We start from the raw sequence: 21,859 nt of genomic DNA, 5'->3' as shown, positions 1-21,859 counted from the left end.
AACTATCAGCGCTGCCCTCATCTACATGTGAAGTAGATGAAGAAATAATCTGATCAATCTGTCATCAGCCTTGAAGATATGTCATGGGGACATTTGTTGCACAGAAAAATCTAAAACAAGAGCGTGTAGAGCACCAAATCTCATCTTTGCCAGGTATTCATCTGGATCAGTGATCCTGATCATGGTATTCACACTTTAAAGGCCTGGAAGACATTTCTATCCCCATTAATAAATGATTCCGTAGGTCTAAATGTATGGACGGCCCCCATTCTTTTGAAATATCGCAATGAAATGCACAATCTGGCTTTGATCTGGACCAACCAGACATAGCTCAGTCAAGTTTCATAAAGATCACTCCATTACAAACGAGATATGTCATTTTGAAAATTCACCAATGATGAAAGGGAGAGATTTATGGATTTTTTTTAAACGGATCCAGAATCAGTATATTGATCTGGATCCCCTCCAAAATGTATTTGAGTCTTTCGTGGCTTAAGGTCTATCTTTGGGTAAAATGTTGTCACAATCCATTAAGTACTTCTAATCCTACTCACAGACAAACAAACAATTACATATAAGCTGGACTGGAGATGGAGAACCTTAAAATAAAACTGGATTTATTTGTGGAGCTCTTTTAAGAGCGATCATTTTGAATGAATCAGGAATGACACACATTGGCACAATAATAACCCTGATGACTGTATTAAGGGCTTAATTAAGTTTCCCCAAAACCCAGTATGTGCATCTTAATGTGAAATTACTCCTGTACATTTACAGGTGTGTCTGAAAATCCCAATAAACCAATGACATTAATGATAAACCAACAATTTAAAGAAACTTAACATTTCTTGCTACTGAGAAAAGTTAAAAAAATGAAATATTAGCTTAATAAATGTAAAGGAAGTAAGGACATGACGTACCGTACAGTGCTCTGACACTAAAATATAAAGCTCATTTGTTTAGGCCTTCTCAGAAATAATGCACAAAGCGCTTCACAGTGAAATTAGAGTTGAAGATGCACAGATGTGTGCACTGACATAGAAAAAAAGAAATCAATTATACAACAACAACACAAGTCAAATTAAAACCCTGTTCAGACAAACAGGGTTTTAAAGAGGGTCTGCAAACAAACAGGGGAAATAAAATCTGTCATATATGATCATAAATGAGGTATAAACTCTGATTTATTCGAGCATCTGTCTGTCCACTGATTTGTATACTTTATCCTGTAGTTACTCCTCTTTTGGGTTTTATGAGACTGCAACATGCAGTTTGATTCCATGCTACGCACAAGAAAGCAAAATCTAATGACAAATCACCAGACAGAGTGCAAATGGATAAGTGTGAAGTTAGGGCGATAACATGCAAAACGGCACAGAGATAATGCAACACAAACCAGCACAAAGGTATCATCACTAATTACCACTCCATCAGGCAGACTGACATGATATACTACATCCATATAAGCTACATCAGTGTTTCCCAAAATGTATTGCCCCTTGTATCCTTTAGCCTTTATGTTTTATCACAAGTAACCCATGGCTCATTGATATACATGATTTATTTGTATCTGCTGGCTCATCTAAGCTCTTCCCTGTGTCTCGTCCAACATTAACCTTGAATTTAGGCCTTTTTTTTATTCATTTATTTCTGATGTTTTACTCGTTTTAAAATTTGAACTTCACCTGTGGTGTAATTTAAAGAGTTGTGCCACAAATTATTATTGATGGATGAGAAAAAGTCTGTGTGCATGTAAAAAAAAAATTATAATAAATTAATATATATATATATATACATAAATTGACAGTGTGACATTTTCTTACATCAGCCTGTCTAGGGACAACAGATGGAAATGAACCTATGGCTATAATCTGACATATTTAAATTTTTTTGAATGTTCATTGAAATGTACTGTAGCTACTTAAATAAAAAGAATAAAAATAAATAAATAAATGTTTCTGTGATCGCCCTGGTGTTCAATTACCCCAGTTTGGGAACCACTGGGCTACATCATTATCACCTATTTCCCCTTTCAGTGTTATCACCTGATGAATTCCATAAATGGTAATAAAAACAGCATCCACCTTTACACAGCAACTGAGCTATAAAGACTTAAAAAACTTGGTCCACACTTACAGTCAGAAGCAAATCCCTGCCCCAAAAATCACTCGCTCTGCACTGATCCATCACCCCGCATCTGACAGTCTCATCTACTGTATGTCCTGTATGTGTGCATTCAAACGAGCGCCCAGCAGCCCTCACAAAAGGAGCGAGGACAGAGGAATCAGCTGTGAGCGAGACACTGTCCGACATCGTTGTGTTGGGCTGATCCGAGACACTACGGCCTCTGTGAGCGTGGACTCATGGTGAGGCTGGCGTGTCACACACACAGAGCACAAACATCAGCCTTGTGTTGCTCCCTTTACGTCTCAGGGCAGTGTTTATTAGCTGCTCACAATCATCCCTCCCTCGGTCACACAGCAAGGAAACAGAAATTGATTGCAGCAGTGTGGTATCGGGACTGCTAGCTAACAGAGCCACACCCAAAGTGTCAACAAACAGGGCAGTGCATTTATATCCCATAATTCCCTCAACTCACAAAGAGAATGCTATTACATTCCAACATCAAAACATTTGCATACATAAACATACTACTAGATGCTTGACGTCTAACGATTGAACATTGTGATATGTTGCATAAGAGCCACACCTCTTCCCTATTGTTCATCACAGTCCACTGACGTTCTTAACAGAACAAGGAAGTTTAACGTGTCTTCTACTTGAGCCCTTTACCGTTTACTTATTTTTTGGCACGGAGAGCCATCAGCCCTCGTCAATAATTTGCCTAATCAAACAGCAGAGATGAGGGAGACTTTGAACCGCGCTCTGCAGGGGGGTGTTTAGTGTCCGTTACTGAAGAGCACAGAGCAAAAACTGCACTGATTGCCAGACCAGACTTAACTCTTTAAAAGTAGCTCAGTTTAATCACATCAACAGAACAGTAAGAGTCCATTTAGATGTGGGCAACTTCTATCACAGTGGGGGCCACAAAACTGTGTTTGTTTGATCAAAGGGCCACATTATCAACATTCCAATCTGAGCATTAACACAGAAAAGAACAAAGAGTTTTTATAGTAATTTTGGGTGTTTTTCTGTCGTTCTGTGTATGTTTGTGGTTGTCTTACTTGTTATGTGGCATTTTGTGTATTTGTGTTGTCATCTTGCATTTTGTGGAGTAATCTTTGTGTAATTCTATTGTCGTTTTGCTTGTTTGCTAGTAGTGTGGGTTTGCAGTCATTTTTTGAGTTTCTCTTGTCTTTTTGGGTACTTTTGTTGCCATTTTTTGTAATTTTGTTGTCATTTTCTATAATTTTGTATATCTTTTTATGTCATTTTGTGTAATTTGTTGTAGATTTGTGTTATTTGGAGTCATTTTGTGTATTACAGCTGTCGTTTTTCTTGTCTTTTACTGTATTTTCCTGCAATGTTGTAATTCTTTGTATTTTTTCTTTATGTATTCTTGCTTTTGTTTTATGTATTTTTCTGTCATTTTGTATATTTACTTTGGGGGCCGCATAAAATTAGACCAAGGGCTGAATGTGGCCCGCGGGCCGCCAGTTGCCCATGTCTGATTTAGCCTCTTAAACCAAAGACAATTCTTTGGGAGTAGATCTGAACATTTTCATTGGATAAGATGCTTGATCTGTAAATGAATCCCATGATTACTCTGCCACCAACTGATTGATTTACATATAGAAAAACCATCGTCGTAGAATAAAGAGTAATGTCACTGCTACAATAGTGTTCCAACTCTAGACGTTGGATGTTTGACTACAACACACTGTACCTGTTTACTGCAGCCAAAAAAAGACACCTTTAGGGCCTTAAGAGAGAAGCAAAACCATGAAGTTACGGCCAAAGAAACTTAAGAATGAGCTGAACTTGTTTTTCATGTCGGGTGTATTGAAGGGAGCAGCATTTAAAGCATTCAGATGTCAGAAAGTGAAAGTATTTATTGATATTAGATACTTCAAGAGTTATTGCCTTTTCTTCTCTATTGAAGAAGATACACCAACTCCTGTTCCAGCTCTGACTCTAATGTCTTCATTCATATACTGTTTGATTTTTATAACATCTATAGAAATATAGTGTTACAAACATGCTGACGATCACCTAAAGTGATCATTCAAAAGTTGAGTCGCAACCCTGTGGAATATCTTGATTCAAAAAGGGCTATTCGGGGTTCTCAGACTAAACAATAAGAGGACCACATACTGTATATTTCACTTTCTTGCCAGGGCATTAAAGGGGATTCATCACTTCTCTAAACATTAGCCACAACACATTATAGCAACAGTGCAACAAAAAATGGCTTTGCTCTTATTCTTCTTTTTATAGTCCTCCCAAACTCCATTTCCCTTGTATTCCCCCCCCCCATTACACACATTTTTTTTCTTCCTATATAATAAAGTCTAGCTTACCCTTCCCTATAGGGCTGGTGATGGTCACAACCAAGCAAAAATAATAAATGTATTATTAATTAATTTTATTGCAAGAACAAAATTCAAACTATTTCATCAACATGGATTGTTGTAAAAAAAAAAAAAACATTTGATGACATACGCAGACATGGGGAAAATAAATAAATAAATCATTTAATTACTTAATCACATCGCTTTGACACTAAAACAACATTTTGCTAGAGTTTTGGTCTATGATCAGAAAAACGTTGTAACATTGGCCAACAACACCAACAATCTGTCAGCGTATCGTTGGCATTAAAATAAAAAAAATCCATGTTCAGCTCGTAGTTCTAAAATAGCTTGCCGTACATGAAAGATTGAGTTGTGATTGGACAGAAGAGCAAGGAATAATATTTATATAGCTAACACAAGAAAAGGGTTCAACACAGCAAAAGGAATTATGTTACAGAAAAACAGCCACGGTGTAATTTCCTTTTCTTCTGCCAGATGTTCTGCTTTGGTTTGAGCCTTTTTTTTAAAATGATAAATAACACTTGTTAAAACATTTACACAGGTCAAACGTGAAGTAATTGGCTCAGTTGTGTATTGTTTCGGGGGAAACTGGCAAAACCTGGGCTTTTCCCTAGATTGAAGTATGTGGTGCCAACTTTCCAAAAGCTGAAAGTCAACAATAAGGTTAAAGCAGTAAAGTATTAATGGTTCAATGAAAGAATATTAATGTCCACTTAACCTATGCAGATGTTCTCAAATGGCTGTGAATCACAGTTTCCAGTGATGAATCAGGATGAGTGTCGTAGGTGTAACACCACATTTTTTCCCTTAATCTTTATTGTTCAAAATGGGCCAGTTGTGATCTTAAAAACATGTCACAATCAGCATAAAGCCTCCTGTTATCAGTCGGTCTCTGACACAACACATTTGTCATGCTACACTGCAATTTTGATATTGAATCTATTTGCAACTGATAAACAGCCTTTATCAGATAAAATATTTCCCAACACGCTACCCAGCATAGTCAGTGTTGGCGAGGCAAACGTTACAACAATGACAGAGCCCAAAGGTCAGAAGGGACATTAAATGAGCTTTTATGACTGCCATAACCTGATCTAGTGTGGCCTTAAGTGTCCTCTCACCACATGGAGCTTCAGCCAACATTCAATGCAGTGCATCTATCCCCCTCAGCGAAAACATGAAATCAACTTTTGATGGAGTGTCTTTTAAGACATTTGATGAATATCAAGTTCGTTGGTAATACCCAGCAGTGTTCATTTTGTCGGAAAATTTTTAGATTTAGTCATTGTTTTTTTAACTAAAATGCAACTTAGGTTTTGTCTAAATTTAGTCACAAGGGCTATTTCAGTTATAGTCTAGTTTTAGTCAACTAAATGACTTGAAGATTTTAGTCGACTAAATCTGTGACAGATATAGTCCTGTTTCTGCATTTTTTAAAAAGATTAAATAACCATTTATCAACCTGATAAGGGATGATATTAATGTTTGTAAATACACACAGACAGATTTGATGTGGTCAACGCATAAGACATGTATTCTTTTTTAATTAGTCTTAGGCTGTGTTTGAAATGGCATACTCAGTATATACTTATTGAGTTTGTAGTACATACTGCAGTCTACTATACAGTATACTACTACTAAGTATTGTTCCCACTGAAGTAAACTTCCAACTGACCAAGTAGAATATCAACATGTGGTCATTTGATCCATAAAACTCACAGAAACACATTTCATGCCGACTGTTCAGAAATTTTCAGAGACCCTCCATTGTGCTACTGACCAAACTTCCGGTTAGCTTCAAAACAAGAGCCCTATTTAATAAACTAAAAACTAATGGAAGACAGGGTGAAATGCTTTTGTTTTGAAAATGCGATGTTTGATTTTTAGCTTGAAGCCGGTCCCAGGACGATTTTACGTTGCGCTCCAAATGCATCATGGTGCGGTCGGGTATGACTAGTGTGAAATATAGTATACTGTACATCTGGGTATTTCTTGCATACTCAATCATTTTATACTATCTAATATAAACGCACTACGCACTAATTTTGACGTCAGACTTAGTATGAGTAGTACGTTAGTATGACATTTTGAACACAACCTTAGTCTCTTCATTGTCACTTAAAAAACAGTAATCGACCTAAAAACTGCGACGAGACTTTTTTGTCAACAAAATTAAAACAGGAGCCCAGCGAGTAGAGAGCATTAAAGTAAACCATTAGATTCACAAAGGCAACAATAGGAAGCAAACTCAAACTACGTGTAAAGCCATAAAAGGCAGTTTCATACAAAGAGGTTTGAGCAAACACAAAGGTGGGACAGAATAACTACCACGGAGAACAGTAAAGCCGAGCAAAGCACCTGTCAGACTGGGTTTAAGGGAGTGGAGCTTGGACAGACACCAGGGGTGAAGACAGCTGATAGAAACGACTTTCTCTCTCTCTCTCTCTCTCTCTCTCTCTCTCTCTCGGAGCTCTCTACAGCTCATTTGCTTAGCCTCTGATATGCAACAGTGTAATCAAGCCTTTGGTTGAGTGTCTGCTGCACCACCGACAAAGACTTTTTTCTCTCTCTCTCTGTGTGTGTGTGTGTGTTATCCCTTTCACTGTGTTTATGTTTATAAATGGTGCAGCTCGGTAGCAACAGTAGCTGAAATCTGATCTGTTACGCAAAACCAGCACAGCATTTTCATAAGTAAAAGCCTGCTTGAAAAACAGCTGCTTTCGGTCCATTTCCTGGTCAGGAGCAGCCAAAACAGAAAGACTTCATCCGAGTGAGTGAGTAAACAACTTGCTCTCTCACGTTCAGTTTTTAAAAACACACACAGGAACTCAGGAAGAGCACGTATGGGGGGAGGATGTACTGTGAGAGCTCAGCAAACTATTAAAAGCTCTTTTACCACGAGTCCCGATACCAGTGCAATCAATCCTGCTCATCAAAGTGACCAAAAATAGAATATTTTGCAAAAAAATGGATTTAGTTGGAGCTAAATTTGTCCCGAAATAAAAATTCCTATTACTTTCATTTACTGCTGTCACATCGAAAGTGTTTTACTGGAAACGGCCAAGGTTATGCAAGTATAATCAGATTAAAAAAAAGAGGGCATAGGTCTATCGCACAACTATATTTACATTTATGAGTCTGAAAGTCACATTTAATGATTTTTATCTCCTCCTACAGTGAGAAGAGGGTGTGTCCTAACAAAAGGCAAGCAGAATTGTTTAATTAGAGCTCCCACTCTTGTTGAAATATAGCATCATGTGCCTTTGTGACGAATGCGGTTTCAACACTATAGTCAGTGCCAGGCCTGCCTGGGTGGATCACAGAAAAGATCAAGCCGCGCCAACATGTGAAAAGAATAGCCTACGGTTAAACTTAAGATGCCAAAATGTATCATATTTGGTAATTGAGTAACATTTGGAGGAAGAAAGATGCTACAATAATATTTAAAGCCCTGTTTATTTTGAAGGAAGTTCTCTTCCTCATGTTGGGAATTCTTTGAATAGTTCAGGCTAAACAAAGTTACTCCCAGTACTACAGGTATGTGGCATCACCAGGTGAGAGGAGCTGAAGAAGAATCACTGGTATGTAGAGTTTTGGTTCAGGTTAAAAAGCTCTAAAGCACATTTAACCTCCCAAACTGGTATTTGAACCCAATAATCCCCCTCTTGGTCATCAGCCTTCAGGTGTTGCTGCTCGTGCACTTTTCTTTCTGCTTGTACAGCGTAAAAGTCACAGTTAGACCGAGCTCTGCCACACTCCTCCTGAAGGCACACCTGTGCAAAAACCGAACGGGTTGTTCAACATACTGCGAGCTGTTGAAGTGAGCACGCAAACCAACAAAGCTATTCTGAATAAACATTATGACTGTGTCTTAGCGGCAGAGTAGATTACAGTAAATTATACTTTCAGTCAAAAAGCAGTCATGAATAACCACTTCTCCATAATTAGAGGATTGTTTCAACTACATGGCTATAATCGACTCATATTTGGCACCTTCAGTCATTCTTTTTTCTAGATTTTGAGCTTTAACAGAATGTTCTGATTGTGTAGTATTAGTCAGGTTGGGCAGGCTGCACACTTGTATCTTCTACTTACATTTGTAAAAGTCTGATGCGTGACCATGTCTCACATGAGAGAACATGTGCTTCCCAGGAGAGGAAGTTGCTTTTAAAAATGTATAAAAGAGGAAATTTGAAGAGGTGTGAGTTGGATCAATCAAAGCCAGTTACATATTGGCAATCGGCTTTCAGGTGGATGTCCAGTCCATATTGTGGGTGGGCAGATAGATAGGGATATCAAAGTGTCAGAGGTGCATTTTGCAGAGGGTTCAAAGAGTTACTTACTTGACAGTGACCCTCGTGGACAAGTCCTGAAGATCCCCAGGGTGAAAGAGCTGTGCCTCCTTTAGTCCGAGCTTGCCGCAGGCCCTGAGGAAGACGTTCAGGTTGTCCTGGAAGAAGAACAGAGCAGAGCTGAGGGTTGTCCACCTTCACATGCAAACACTAATCACTTAAGAATTCACTGGCAGGGACACAGCCAGCAAATGATTGCTTCCAAAGTTCATATCAGTAGACATGGACAGGGAGGAGCAAGTGTGTAGCAAATAAGAGATGACCTATGCAGCACACACACAAACACACACGCATGCATGCAAAGAAGGGAGGGGGTGGGGGGGGGGGGTGTAGGGAGGCTGAGTGACAGCAGCAAAGCCACCTGTGGGCCGGGTTAGGGTGGCGACAAACCAAAGCAGGAAGAATGACATCAGAGCCAACTCACACCCAACCGGCCATGCAAGTGCAGCACCCACACACCCACACACACTCACACAGCCGCCCTTTCCTTCTCACACCCTGAAACTGTGCCCTGCCAAGCCCTCTTACTCGAGAATACCTGTGGAATCTGAGGGGAGGTGGAGTATTTTGGAGACATTTGGTTGCTATGAAACATGTGATCGGATGACAGAAACCAGCAAATATGTCCCTGGAGCAGTTCAAAAGGACATAGGAGAGGGATGTTCGGTTTCTCTGACAGCAACGTGTCAAATATTTTACATTACCTACATTTTATATGTGAGGACATGATTCTCACAGATGTGTAAATGTGATATAATGTATTACATATTCCTCTACAATAGAACCCAATGTCATTGTCTGCACGTTTCCTTGTGCTTAAAGATTTAACCACACAGGGTTTCAACAGGCGGGGTAACATCAGTATAAGCTGCCTGTCAGCTTAGATCATTGGTTGCTCCATTTAATGGGCTCCTTAGGTCACGCTGAACCACACAGGTTTTTTTAAGAGGTTTCCTGCTACTTCATAAAAGGAGTAGGGCCACTTTTTATACATTAGGACAAAGCCGAGCTACCTTCCTGATGTCTCTTTATTCACAGTAAGAGTATAAATGTATAAACAACAATCATATACATTTACTGCCAAACGTCTGAATAAGAATCACTTCCATTTCCTCTCTCTAAACTTCTGCCGCTATAGGATTTCTCACAATTTATAGCTCTGTCATCTAAGTATGGTACTGTGTGTACTCGGTCATAAAAAGCCGTGCATATATGACACCTTGCATAATTTGTGAACCAACAAAGCAAGTGAACCATATGTATTTCGGGTAAATCTTTGACAAAGAAACCTAAACGTTTTATCTCAAGTAAGCTAAAATTCCTTTCTGTACCTAACATGGCAGTGCAATAATTTAATAGGATAAAAATATGCATCATTGTACTGGCAGTTAGGTTATTGAATAAAAAAAAACATCATTTAAAATAAATGTTCGAATAAAACTTTTAACAATGATCAATTATCATGTTTACCCAACTGTACCGATTTAGTAACAGTAATACAAAAATACAATTGTGAGGGACATTTGTGGGAGAAAATATACAGCATGCCATACATCAGAAAGTGTATTATGATCTTTCTCCAAACTTTGAGTGTGTTATCAGTAAGGACGTTCACTGGGACGGTCGCAGAAGAGAAAGTGATGCATGCGCAGAATGCTGTGTCCGATTTCAATCGAGCTAACACGACTACATGCAGTAACAACTGGATTGTAAATTGCATTATCCTGGTGTGTCAATCGATCAACAGATTGTCCAATTTCAGTCAAACTAACCTGTTAAAATGCATTTAAAAATTGAGTTTAATTGGACTAAAGCCGTTTGTTCGGTTTTCTCAAGCTGCATGTAAAACCAACGAATGGTTCCCAACCAGAGATACGCATTAGCTGTAGGAATTATAACATTACAAAGACTCAACTTACATTAAACAGTGAATCAAACGAAAAGTCAAAACATGAATAATTCCCTAAATGCCTCATTAATGTTACCTAGTAGCCTGCCTAGACCCAGGAGAGTTCAGAGGAGCCAGGTGGTGACACATGATACACACATCCCGACTACATAACAAGAACAACGGGGTAAAACAAAAAGCCTCAGGGGTACACAAGACAAAAAATAGGTGGGAAAAGGTGGGAAGGGTTGATGTGGTTTAGGAGGAAGTTGTTGAAGTCCTGTAATTTGTGAAGTGGAGCCTCATCCTGTGGTACCACACATTTCACTTCACCTGTCAGTGCTAATATTCTAGCTGCACTACTACAGTTTAATCACCAGTCTGTTAAAAAAAAGGTGAAAATCCCTGCTAGTAATAAAGTCCTAACTTTGTAGTTGTTATTCCCTGGTCACTGGAATCCTATGTGTATTTAAAACTATCTTTATCATCATGAGGGAAGAATTTAATTTAACTACAAAGGTATTATGAGCCAACTGAAAGCCCCCCCTCTAACAGTAAAACCCAGAACATGCGGAGATAATGATGTTAAAGGAATGTTGTGCTGACTTGTGCCTCCACATAATCCTGCTAAATATGCTGTACCTATCGAGCAGCCTCTAATCTCCTCCAGCAAACCTGAGGACCCTAATTTAAGCACTTCACACCAAGAAGAAATGGGCATGTATTAGTCTTAAAGGTCCACAATATTATGCTATTTTTTCACCCATCTCCAATTGTTCTAAGAATCCCAACAACACAGTATTTGAGGTTCATTTCCCCAAACTTGCCTGTTTTCTAGAGTTTTAGCCCTCTGAAATGTCACTTTCAGACCGTTCCGAAAAACAGTCGCTTCTCCTTTTCACCTCTTCTGAACACAGAATAGTCCATTTAAGATGATAGTCCATTGTTTTATCATAGTGCGGCATCGCATTGGGTCACAAACACGTCAGATCATCCCATAAAGGCAATACGAGGCGATATACTGTAACGGCTGCTAAAAATGAAACTGAGTGTGAGCGCTCATGCTGCGCTTTGGATTATCTTTAAACTGAACGTAAAGATATTAACTGTGATATCAACCTGCCTCCGCTATGTTTGTTTTACCTGTGAGGTAGTTTGAGAGGGAGGAGCTGACATTCGTATGTCGGGTGGGCGGAGCCAGGATTGTCAGGAGGAAGAGTTTTCACATTATGACGCATTAGTGGGGAAAAATCCAACTCACCTGTTGGGAGCTGACTTTTTACAAAATGTGGAATAACAAGGGAGGAAAAAGACAGAATTTTTCCAACTTTGGCCCTCTGACTGAGGCTGAAGGAATGCATATCACTGTAGCAAAACTATCATAAAATGATATTTTCATAATACTGCCCCTTTAAGGTGTCCAATGGAGTCCAATTTCTTTCCTTCATATTTTCCTTTACTACCCCTTTATTCTGCTCTTTATTTTACTCCACCTAAAGCCACAGTATCAGGGTGCACAATTTCAAACCCAGACAATAAACTGAAGAGAAGATTGATTACTTGAAATGCTTTCCGTCACCAAACCAAGCCAATAAAGAGTCTGATCCAGTCATAACAAACACCAGTTCAACACAAACTGTAACAAAAGATGGTCAAATGCTTGTCATTGCACACTTTATTACACAGAAAGAGTGAAGACACCCTCAGGGCTGCTGGATGTCACCACAGAGCTGAAGTAGCCTCCCAATGCCAATTATGGTGTATTTTTAGTGAGCAGAGGATGCTTCAGTCCTCCCTGACCTCCTTGTTCTGGATTTACCCCAATATGTCTCGCATTGAAGAGGATTCACCACACAGCTGCTGTCTTCCTGTCCAACAATGGTCAAAGCCAAACCACGCCCCAAACTTTGTACCCCAAAACTCAATGAGAGTCAGGCAGTAGAGTGAGAACTGTACTGACGACAGAAACATTCCCTGGACACGAGTAAAACCCAAGAATAGGTCTGACGTTGGAGCCAGTGTTGATGAAAATTCCACAAAACCAAAGATTGATGTTTTTCCCCGTCTTTTCTTTCCAAGGCTTTTTATTCTGCCAGAACTGGAAGCTGGTATTCATTTAAAGAGAAAAAAAGAAGTAATCTAATGGTGGAATATTTTTTTTATAACTGACTGTTAATGAGGCATGTTTGAATGGAGCCTTTCTTTCAGTAGTAAATAAAGCCTCATTAAAGTCCATAAAAACTCACGTTTATTCTTTGCCTTCTAAATTCAAAGCCTATTAGAGTTATATAATATATAATTGCAGGAGAAGAGGTGGAATGGTCAGCCATAACTTTATGTGCATGTCCACATTCAGCAGCAAAAAGAGGCTTAACCTTGACCTTCGAATAAGTGCTGTGCTATCTGGAAAGAAGACATTAGCAGCAGATCTTTAAGGTCCTGGATGCCATGAAGTGCCTCCAAGGAATGGACTTCATGGTATAAAATATCTCACAGATGTTTAACTTGACTCAAAACTGAAAATTTCCATGAAGACGACAGCGGTTCAAACTTGTTGAAGACCTCTGAACAACCATCTAGTGTATTAATTGGACATCTTCCACAATAAAAGAGCCATTATATCCCCCATAATAATGAATGGTTGGGATAATTGAGAAACCAAACACACACACAAACAGGGAGTGGCTGCGTCCAACAAGGAAGTATATCAGAGACAGGTATTGTGTTTACGGTACATCTCAAAAAATTAGAATATCATGAAAGTCAAACTCATGCATGATATAGGCTCATGACACAGAGTGAAATATTTCAAGCCTTTATTTCTTGAAACTTTGATGATTATGGCTCACAGATAATGAAAACCCAAAATTCAGTGTCTCAGAAAATTAGAATATTGTGAAAAAGTTCAGTGAGCTAATTAACTCAAAACACCTGCAAAGGTTTCCTGAGCTTTTAAATGGTCTCTCAGGCTGCGTCCGAATAATCCCTCCTATCTCCTTTCCTATCCACTGTTCCTTCACCCCCGGGAGTGTTTAAGTGGTGGCCATGATAAAGTGTGTCCGAGTTCTCTTTAAGCTCAGGAAAAAAGGTTCAATGCTTCCTTTTTTACCTCCTTTAGCCTAGGAAACACTGATGCATCCTTTACCAGAGGAGACAAGATAATGCTGACCCACAATTCCTTGCGGCGACAACATTTAAAGGGACACGCACACCTGAGTGCTTATGGAAACTCAAGACCAATGCATTATTATGCCTTGAACAACTTTAAATAAATAATCTAAAACCCATATCTTATTATATGTAAGACATATTATCTGATTATAACTGATATAAAACAGATACTCTGTGGTTCAAGAAAAACGGATCAGAGTCATTTTTAGCCACATTATGTTATATTCATTATTCAACATAATTCTAATTTGTGAGTGGAAGGTGAGTGTGAACAACCATTCTCAACGTGACGTTCTTTTAGTTTCCCTTTTGTTCCTCGTAGCCTGGCAACCTCTTTTCCTTTGATTTACATTCAAACCTTGTGATTTTTTAGATTATATCAGCGTTATAAATGTGCCTTTAATCCATTTTCAGAAATTTGTAGTTTTTTCACCACGGCAGACGTCACTAACCTTTGAGGCCGTCAGATGATTACGTCACCAAGTTGAAGTGCGCCTGACTGTCAAAACAAACCTTTCCTTAACCCCGTGATGTCATCCACAGGGTTATGAAAAAGTGGATAGGAAAGGAAATAGGAGGGACTATTTGGACGCAGCCTTAGTCTGGGTCAGTAGGCTACACAATCATGGGGAAGACTGCTGACTTGACAGATGTCCAGAAGACAGTCATTGACACCCTTCACAAGGAGGGTAAGCCACAAAAAGTCATTGCTAAAGAAGCTGGTTGTTCATAGGGTGCTGTATCCAAGCATATGCATAGAAAGTTGAGTGGAAGGAAAAAGTGTGACAGGAATAGGTGCACCAGCAAAAGGGCCTGACATGAACCCCATATGAATCTATGGTGTATTGTCAAGAGGAATATGAGAGACACCAGACCCAACAATGCAGATGACCTGAAGGCTGCTATCAAAGCAACCTGGGCTTCCATTACACCTGAGCAGTGCCACAGGTTGATCGCCTCCATGCCACGCCGCATTGATGCAGTCATTCATGCAAGAGGAGGCCCAACCAAGTGCATAGAAATGAACATACTTTTTGAGAAGTACTACATTTTTGTTTACAATACCCTTTTTTTTATTGATCTTATGTAATTTTCTAATTTTCCAAAACACTGAATTTTGGGTTTTCATTCTCTGTAAGCCATAATCACCAACAATTCAAAAAATAAAGGCTTGAAATATTTCACTCTCACCAAAAATATTGAACTTTTTCATGATATTAAATTTTTTTTTTAGATGTACCTGTATTTGAAGATTATTTATAAAATTGCTATACACTGGATTAATGATATCATGCATAGGAACGAGCTACCGTTAAATATACGCGAGGCCTCTTATGTTGCCATTTTTAAATCTCTTTTAAAAACATCTATTTGCTGAGGCTTTTAACACCGTGTGAGTCAATGTCTGACTTCTAAGCACATGCATTTCTGAGAAAATATTCATTTACTTAAAAATGACTTGAAGAGCGAGTTTTACTCAGGTTACAGCACAATATTACACAATGTGCTTCCCATTAAGCAAAGTGTTACTCAATGAAAACATTTATGAAGCTTTTAGCAAAGTTGTGCAGCAGTCTTGTTTGCAGTCGCGGGAGGGAAAGTCACTTTGGAGCTTCCACTGTTAGACCAACACAGACATGTGACTCACAGTCTAATTCTGTGCGCCCTCCAAAAACAAAACCCCCAAAAATTGTACTTCAAAAAGTTGGAAGGAAAATGAAGCCCAACATGATGCACAAAATAACTTCAAAAACACAAAGGCAAAATGCAGAAAATGTCATCAAAAATTCCCAAAGTAAACACAATAAGACTTGAACAAAATAAACAAAATGGCTCATAAAACAAACAAAATGACAACAGATACACAAAGCAACCGCTTGAGAGGACAAAATGACTACAAAAACACACAAAGCAACAACACATACACAAAATGACGCATAAAATACAAACAAAATTAAACAAAATGACAACATAAACAAAACCGCACAAAAAAGCATCAAACAAAGGCAAAACCCTTTGTTGTCTCTTGTACTAAAGCTCGGATTGGTCATTATTCTAAATGTTGACATGAATGTTGAATATGTGGCCCTTGTATCAGACAATCACATTTTTGTTTCCCCTGCTGTGGTAGAAGTTGCTCATCTCTGCCAAACATTCCAAAACGATTGTCTCTGCTTTTCGTGGGGAGATTTTTTAGGAAGTGCACGTCACTTGTGTTTCACAGCAATGAATGATGTACTTGATGATTAGAGGGACACAGTGATTGGTCAGAAAATTGTGGTGATGATATGACATTGCAGTATCAGCAAAGGAAGGATTGCATTTCTTGTTTGATTCTTGACAGGAGCCTCTGCAAAGGGGCCACACATCCATATGTGGACAAAGTGCCATAGGTTGCTGATCCCTACTAAAGCCAATCCAATTTGTAATTTCAAAAAAAGTCATTTTCAGCAGAGTGAGAGTGAGTCATGTTTGTTTATCCTCTTTCCTCCATGTGGTTGGCAGTGAGCGGTAGCCTTGAGCCAACCGGGAGCTTTCACAGTTGTGGGAGAATTTATTATCGGGTGGCCTCAAGTTTTGGAAAATACCACACAAGTTCTTCTGAGGGAGGAAACACTCATTACCTCAGCAGGTTTCCAGTCTGCTGTGTTAACAGTTCGAAACAAACAACTATGAAGTGTGATTTAGGTCATGACACAGATATATTTGGTAAAAAAAAAAGCTGTGTTTTGCTGTCCATTGACTGCAAACAATCTTTGTCAGACTAAACATGTTAGATGATAAGTAACAAAGTGCATGCACTCACATAGCTTGGGTTGATATTCTCTGTAATTCCTTTAGACACAATTACTCCCACAGGAGAGAGGACTGGGAAGAGTAGGTTTGGCTTTAAAACCTCTAATTCTAAATAGTTTGTTTACAGACACTCCTAAAACATTGATGTTAAATTGTAAAGCTAGTCAAGCCTTGAAGACCTCTTCATATGAGGACGTTGCCATAGTTAAAGGCACACCGTGGACTTTTTGACCTAAAGAGTTGACCCTTATGAGTTATTTTAAATGATTCCTCAGGCCAATATACAGCGCTTGACAGTATCAATGCTCCGAGCGGGGCTTCCCTCTTGAAATCCCGCCCATGTAAGTTTGAAGAGATGGACCGTCTTTCACCAGATCATGTGACCTGGAGAATGCCTGGAGAATGTTTCACTTTACGGTAGTCATGTGACCACAGGCTCTGATATACATAGTTCCCACGTGACGTCACAACATACGGGCATTTCCCAACCCGGCGCCATTGCTGTGGGGAGCTGAAACGACTTTAGCCTATGTTTACAGCCAAAAGAGCACAAAATGGTAGGTTCGTGTTGGGTTAATAGTGCACTAATCGCCGCGATAGTTGAGTTAAATGGCCAACTACCGTCTGCATACACAATAAAAAGACAAGCTAGGCTGGCCCGACTGACTGTGGATTTTTGCGACAGTGCTGTGGCGCTTGTGGCCACCAGGGGCGCTTGCGTGAAAGTTACCGGTCTAGCACCCCAAGTGTCCAAAAGTTGCACAGTGTGCCTTTAAGACAACGGCTGGGCAATATGAACGAAAATTCATATCTCTATTTTTTCTCAAAAAAAGTGTTACCAGAAAGATAATTCTAGGTCAAATGCCACACAGGCACATTTATTAACAAACAGCTGCACAATTTAGGCTTTTTCTCCTCAAAGGGACAGCACGTGTGAGTGAGTTCTATAATGTGGCTTCTTTAGGTGAAACTCTGGGCTAGGATGCACTCATAAATCCATCCAACTGTGCTTTTATAAAAAACATATCATATAGGTGATTGTAATTTTCACTATCGCCAAAAAAGAAAACTCAATATATCTTGAATATTGATATATTGCCTAGGCCAAGTTATGACCACAAATAACCTATTTCATTGACACATTAATCACATTCTGTTGCCTTCTGACGTTCAATCACTCAAACGTCTAAAAATCATTGGTGCACAAAGACTTGTTTCAATGACTGTGAATGAGTACAGCCTCAAGCAATGGCATACGTCAAAAATTAAGGATGCAATCAAATATGGTTGGCGGCATCTCGAGCAGCAACATGTTCTCCAAACGTATTAGTGGGGATGGAAATGTGGGGCGACAGGTCACTGAGGCGAACACCAGTCAAGTCAGCTGCTGCTGCAGCTCAACATCATGCTTAAGCAATACAATTAAAGATAAACTGTAAAGAAAATAATACACAATAAAAGGGGTTATATATCTTACCAATCCAGCAATAGGTGTGGGCAGCCTGTTAACCCTCCTGACGACACCGGGCTTGATTCTGTTAATCAGTCTGTAAGGAAAACACACAAAAAAAAACCCATTAGAGACACAGGAAGTGGGTAAACGGAGTCTACTTTTCATTAGCTAGAGTCTGATACAAAGACCTTTGCTGGACAGGATTGGTGTTGTATGCTTGCAACTTTGTTTAATGGTGGCCACCTGGTTTTAGTTAGCAAATAACCAGTGCTGCACCATGATGTAAACAAACTGGGCCAGCAGCTCAGTTACTGCATGCTGGGGGAACCTATCCAAGCTAACTCCAAGCGGAAGGTGGTGGTGCAGACTTAAAACGTGACGTCAGCCTCTCACATGGCCAACACCTTCAATTAATCATTCTTAGGACAACTCTGTAACCCTCACAAACCTAACATTATGTATATGATTGAAGTATTGGGTAGAACATGCAAATCACACACTAAAACCTACATCAAATCTCTGATCAGCTACATGGAATTGATTTAACATTTTTAATCTATAGAGCAAAGGTGTCAAACTCAAGGCACAGGGACCAAAACCAGGAGACAGAGAAAATTCTTTGTGTAAATTACCAAAGGATTCCGTTGTACATATCTCACATTCACAAATGTAATGTACCTCCACAATCTTTACAAGAGGTCACAGTATTCCCATGCCTATATCACATGATTACAGCAATTTGTGAAAATCTTATCCCCAACAATTCTTCAAAATTCCTTAGAAATACACAGAAATTTGTCACAAAATCAAGAATGTTTGAAGTAAAGATCCTGCAGGGACTGATAGTGAAAATAAAGGCACAATGACATTAAAATTGCTCCCCCCCCCCCCCCCCCCATCTATATTCTGCAGCCCATATGAGATTAAATTGGACTGTATTTGACCCCTGAACTAAAATGCATTTGACACCCATGATCTAGAGGTTGTAGTCTCGGGGAGATCAAGCAAATCTCAAATCTCTGATCAGCTATAAAATCAAGATTATAATTGGTGGAATGGAATAAATAAATAAATAAATAAATAAATAAAACTATCAGTTTTTTTGGGGCTGGTCAAAATCATGATCAGTGTAATATGCCTAAAATATGGTCAAATTTTAGATATAAAGAAACAATGCAAAAAGCAGTTGGGATTAGTTCACCATTAAACAAATGGACATAACTGTCCTACCCTAACTCCCTCTTCCCTGTTCCCGTCCCCCTCATCAAGGTGTAACACCGCTCTCTCTTTTTATCTCGTCCCTTTAATAAAGTTTTTCTTACCCTTCCTTGAGCAGGGCTGGTGATGGTCACAATTACGCAATAAAATAAATGCATTAATTTAATTGCAATAATAAAACATGCATAGCTGTCACGAGAAGATTGCACTACATATAGTGTTGACCTTCGACAGCATGTAAATAAAAACAAAAAAAACAAACGCAAATAAACATCAAGTTAAAAAATCTTTGAAGGGAATTTTGAAGTAATCATGCGAGTCGCTGACAATAAACCTGAGATAAACGCAACACAATGGAGAGGGATGGATTGTTTTAAGTGAGGGTTGATCTAATCAGTCTTCCTCTTTCTCACTGACTGCTCATTGCAATAATGTGGTTGTGTTTATCTCTGCGATTAAGCAGACTGTGAAGTCAGCCCACATTCAGATAAAACAAAGGGCTTTCTTCCTTTTTTTGAAACAACTTCAGGAAAGTTTGTACAAGGGCAGCTTGTAATTACAGCTTCCTGCTGATTCATGCACATCACATCACTGTCCGTCAAGCAGTGTGACCACATGCACATGCAGAAATGCACCAAATGCTAACATTTACACACACACACACACACACACACACAGCGTTTATATGAGACAAACACAGAACGTCACAATGGAGAGGTTAGTAAATCAAAGCATTTGATGAAGTCCTCATTCAAACTACACTGGTGCTGCCTTGGTAACGGGAAAGCTGTTTCATATGAAGTGTTACTACACAGCTCGTATTTAGAAATGTCAGGGCGTCCACAGATCTGGAACATCTGTCACAGAGAACACAATGCCTCTAGAAATAGGTCACATTTCATATTCACAACTCAAACCACAGAAATAAGATCTGCTAATGAAAATGTAAAAAAAAAAAAATAAAAAATACAGATACAAAAACCTCCTTCAGTTCAGTCTCGGCTGTTCTGCCTTAAAACAGTGGCTGACTTTATTGAACTAAAACAAACAGTGATGCAGCAGGGGGTCTGTCTGGGAAATATCATGAACACTTACGTTGCAGTGCAGACGTGCAGGAGGAGCGCAGAGGGATTTCCTATGAATGAGGGGCTTAAGCGGAGGACGAGCGCAGTACTTACTCACACAGCAGAACGCCGTTCTCCAGCTCCGATCGGAAGTTGTTGCTCCCAAATTTTTTCTTGGTTACTGCCTGGAAAAAAAGTGAGACAGAAGAAACAGTGAGCAAAAATGGCAAGGGGGGTTGGGTGAGGAGAGGAGGGCAGGGTAGAATGAGAAGCTGGGCGGGGAGGCCTAGAAAATAAAGGTAGGATGTTGAGAACAGTAGAGGAGGAAGTTGGAGGTATTTCCTCCTGAGTTCCTACACCGTCTCTGTGGGAAAAGTGTTGACCACAGCCCTTTAGGTATTTCTCATTAGCTTTGTTTCTCTCACTGGCTTCACACTTTAATGCTAAAAGTCACTGGTGAACTAGCTGGGCCAAAAAACTGTGTGGGAGGAACCAAGCCACAAAGCTATGGGAGCATCTGGAGCAGGAGTGGAAAACAGTGCTGAGTTACAAAACTCGTACTTTTTCCATGTTCTCAAACTGCTGCAGCTGCATGAGCTCATGTCCATTCAACACACACTGCATTCATATCCCACCAACCCAGGATTACAAGAAACATCAAAGTATGTCATTTTAAAAACCATCTATGCAAAGATAACATTTTTAATCTACAGAGCACATGTCAAACTCAAGGCCCAGGGACCAAATCCAGCCCTTCAGAGCAGGGGTTCTCATTTTTGATTATTTTTACCCTTTATATGCATTTACACAAAACCTGCCCTATTTTAATCTATTTTCATCACTTTTTCTCACCATATTTTTGCTCCTTCTAATGCATTTTTGCAACATTGACCCCATTTCTGCCACTTCTCCATCAAATTACAATGCCTTTTCTGCACATTTTTTCCACTTTGAAGACATTTTCAGCACTTATAAACCCTTTCCACCACTTTTCCACCTAATGTCACATATGTTGACCCATTATTGTCACTTTTAACCTCTTTTCACCATATTTCACCATCATTTTTTGCCAATTTGACCACATTCAGGATTTATCATGCCCATTAATTGCCAGTTTAAACTAATTGTTCTAAGACTGACACTTTGAACCATTTTTTAAACCACTTTTTCCTCTCTAATTTTAGCCCACTCTAATTTGCAACTTTATTTTTTGCTTATTTTTACGCTTTTTCTGCAACTACACCAAACCTGTCACATTTTAACCTGATTTCATCACTTTTTTTGCCATATTTTTGCTCCTTTTAATACATTTGTTACATTACTATCATTACTGACACTTATCCATCATGTTTCAATGCCTTTTCTGCACATTTGTTTCCCACTTTCAAGACATTTTCAGCACTTATAAACTTATAAAGAAC

General features: G+C 39.2%; 1 protein-coding gene across 14 annotated transcripts in view; it reads right to left on the bottom strand.

Annotated features, from left to right (window-relative positions):
- lmo7a (LIM domain 7a) overlaps positions 1 to 21,859 on the bottom strand; it is a 61,673-nt gene that overhangs the window by 30,913 nt on the left and 8,901 nt on the right. For all 14 annotated transcript variants that reach the window (XM_028435385.1, XM_028435383.1, XM_028435384.1 and 11 more), the window contains exons 2-4: positions 20,553 to 20,623; positions 18,181 to 18,250; positions 8,840 to 8,946 (exon numbers count right to left, since the gene is read on the bottom strand). In XM_028435385.1, coding sequence (XP_028291186.1) covers positions 8,840 to 8,946; positions 18,181 to 18,250; positions 20,553 to 20,623 — 248 coding nt within the window. The remainder of the gene's footprint in view (positions 1 to 8,839; positions 8,947 to 18,180; positions 18,251 to 20,552; positions 20,624 to 21,859) is intronic.

The sequence above is a fragment of the Gouania willdenowi genome, chromosome 21 (genome assembly GCF_900634775.1).
Source record: "Gouania willdenowi chromosome 21, fGouWil2.1, whole genome shotgun sequence".
Classification (NCBI taxonomy): Eukaryota; Metazoa; Chordata; class Actinopteri; order Blenniiformes; family Gobiesocidae; genus Gouania; species Gouania willdenowi.
This window is presented reverse-complemented; position numbering and strand designations above follow the sequence as displayed.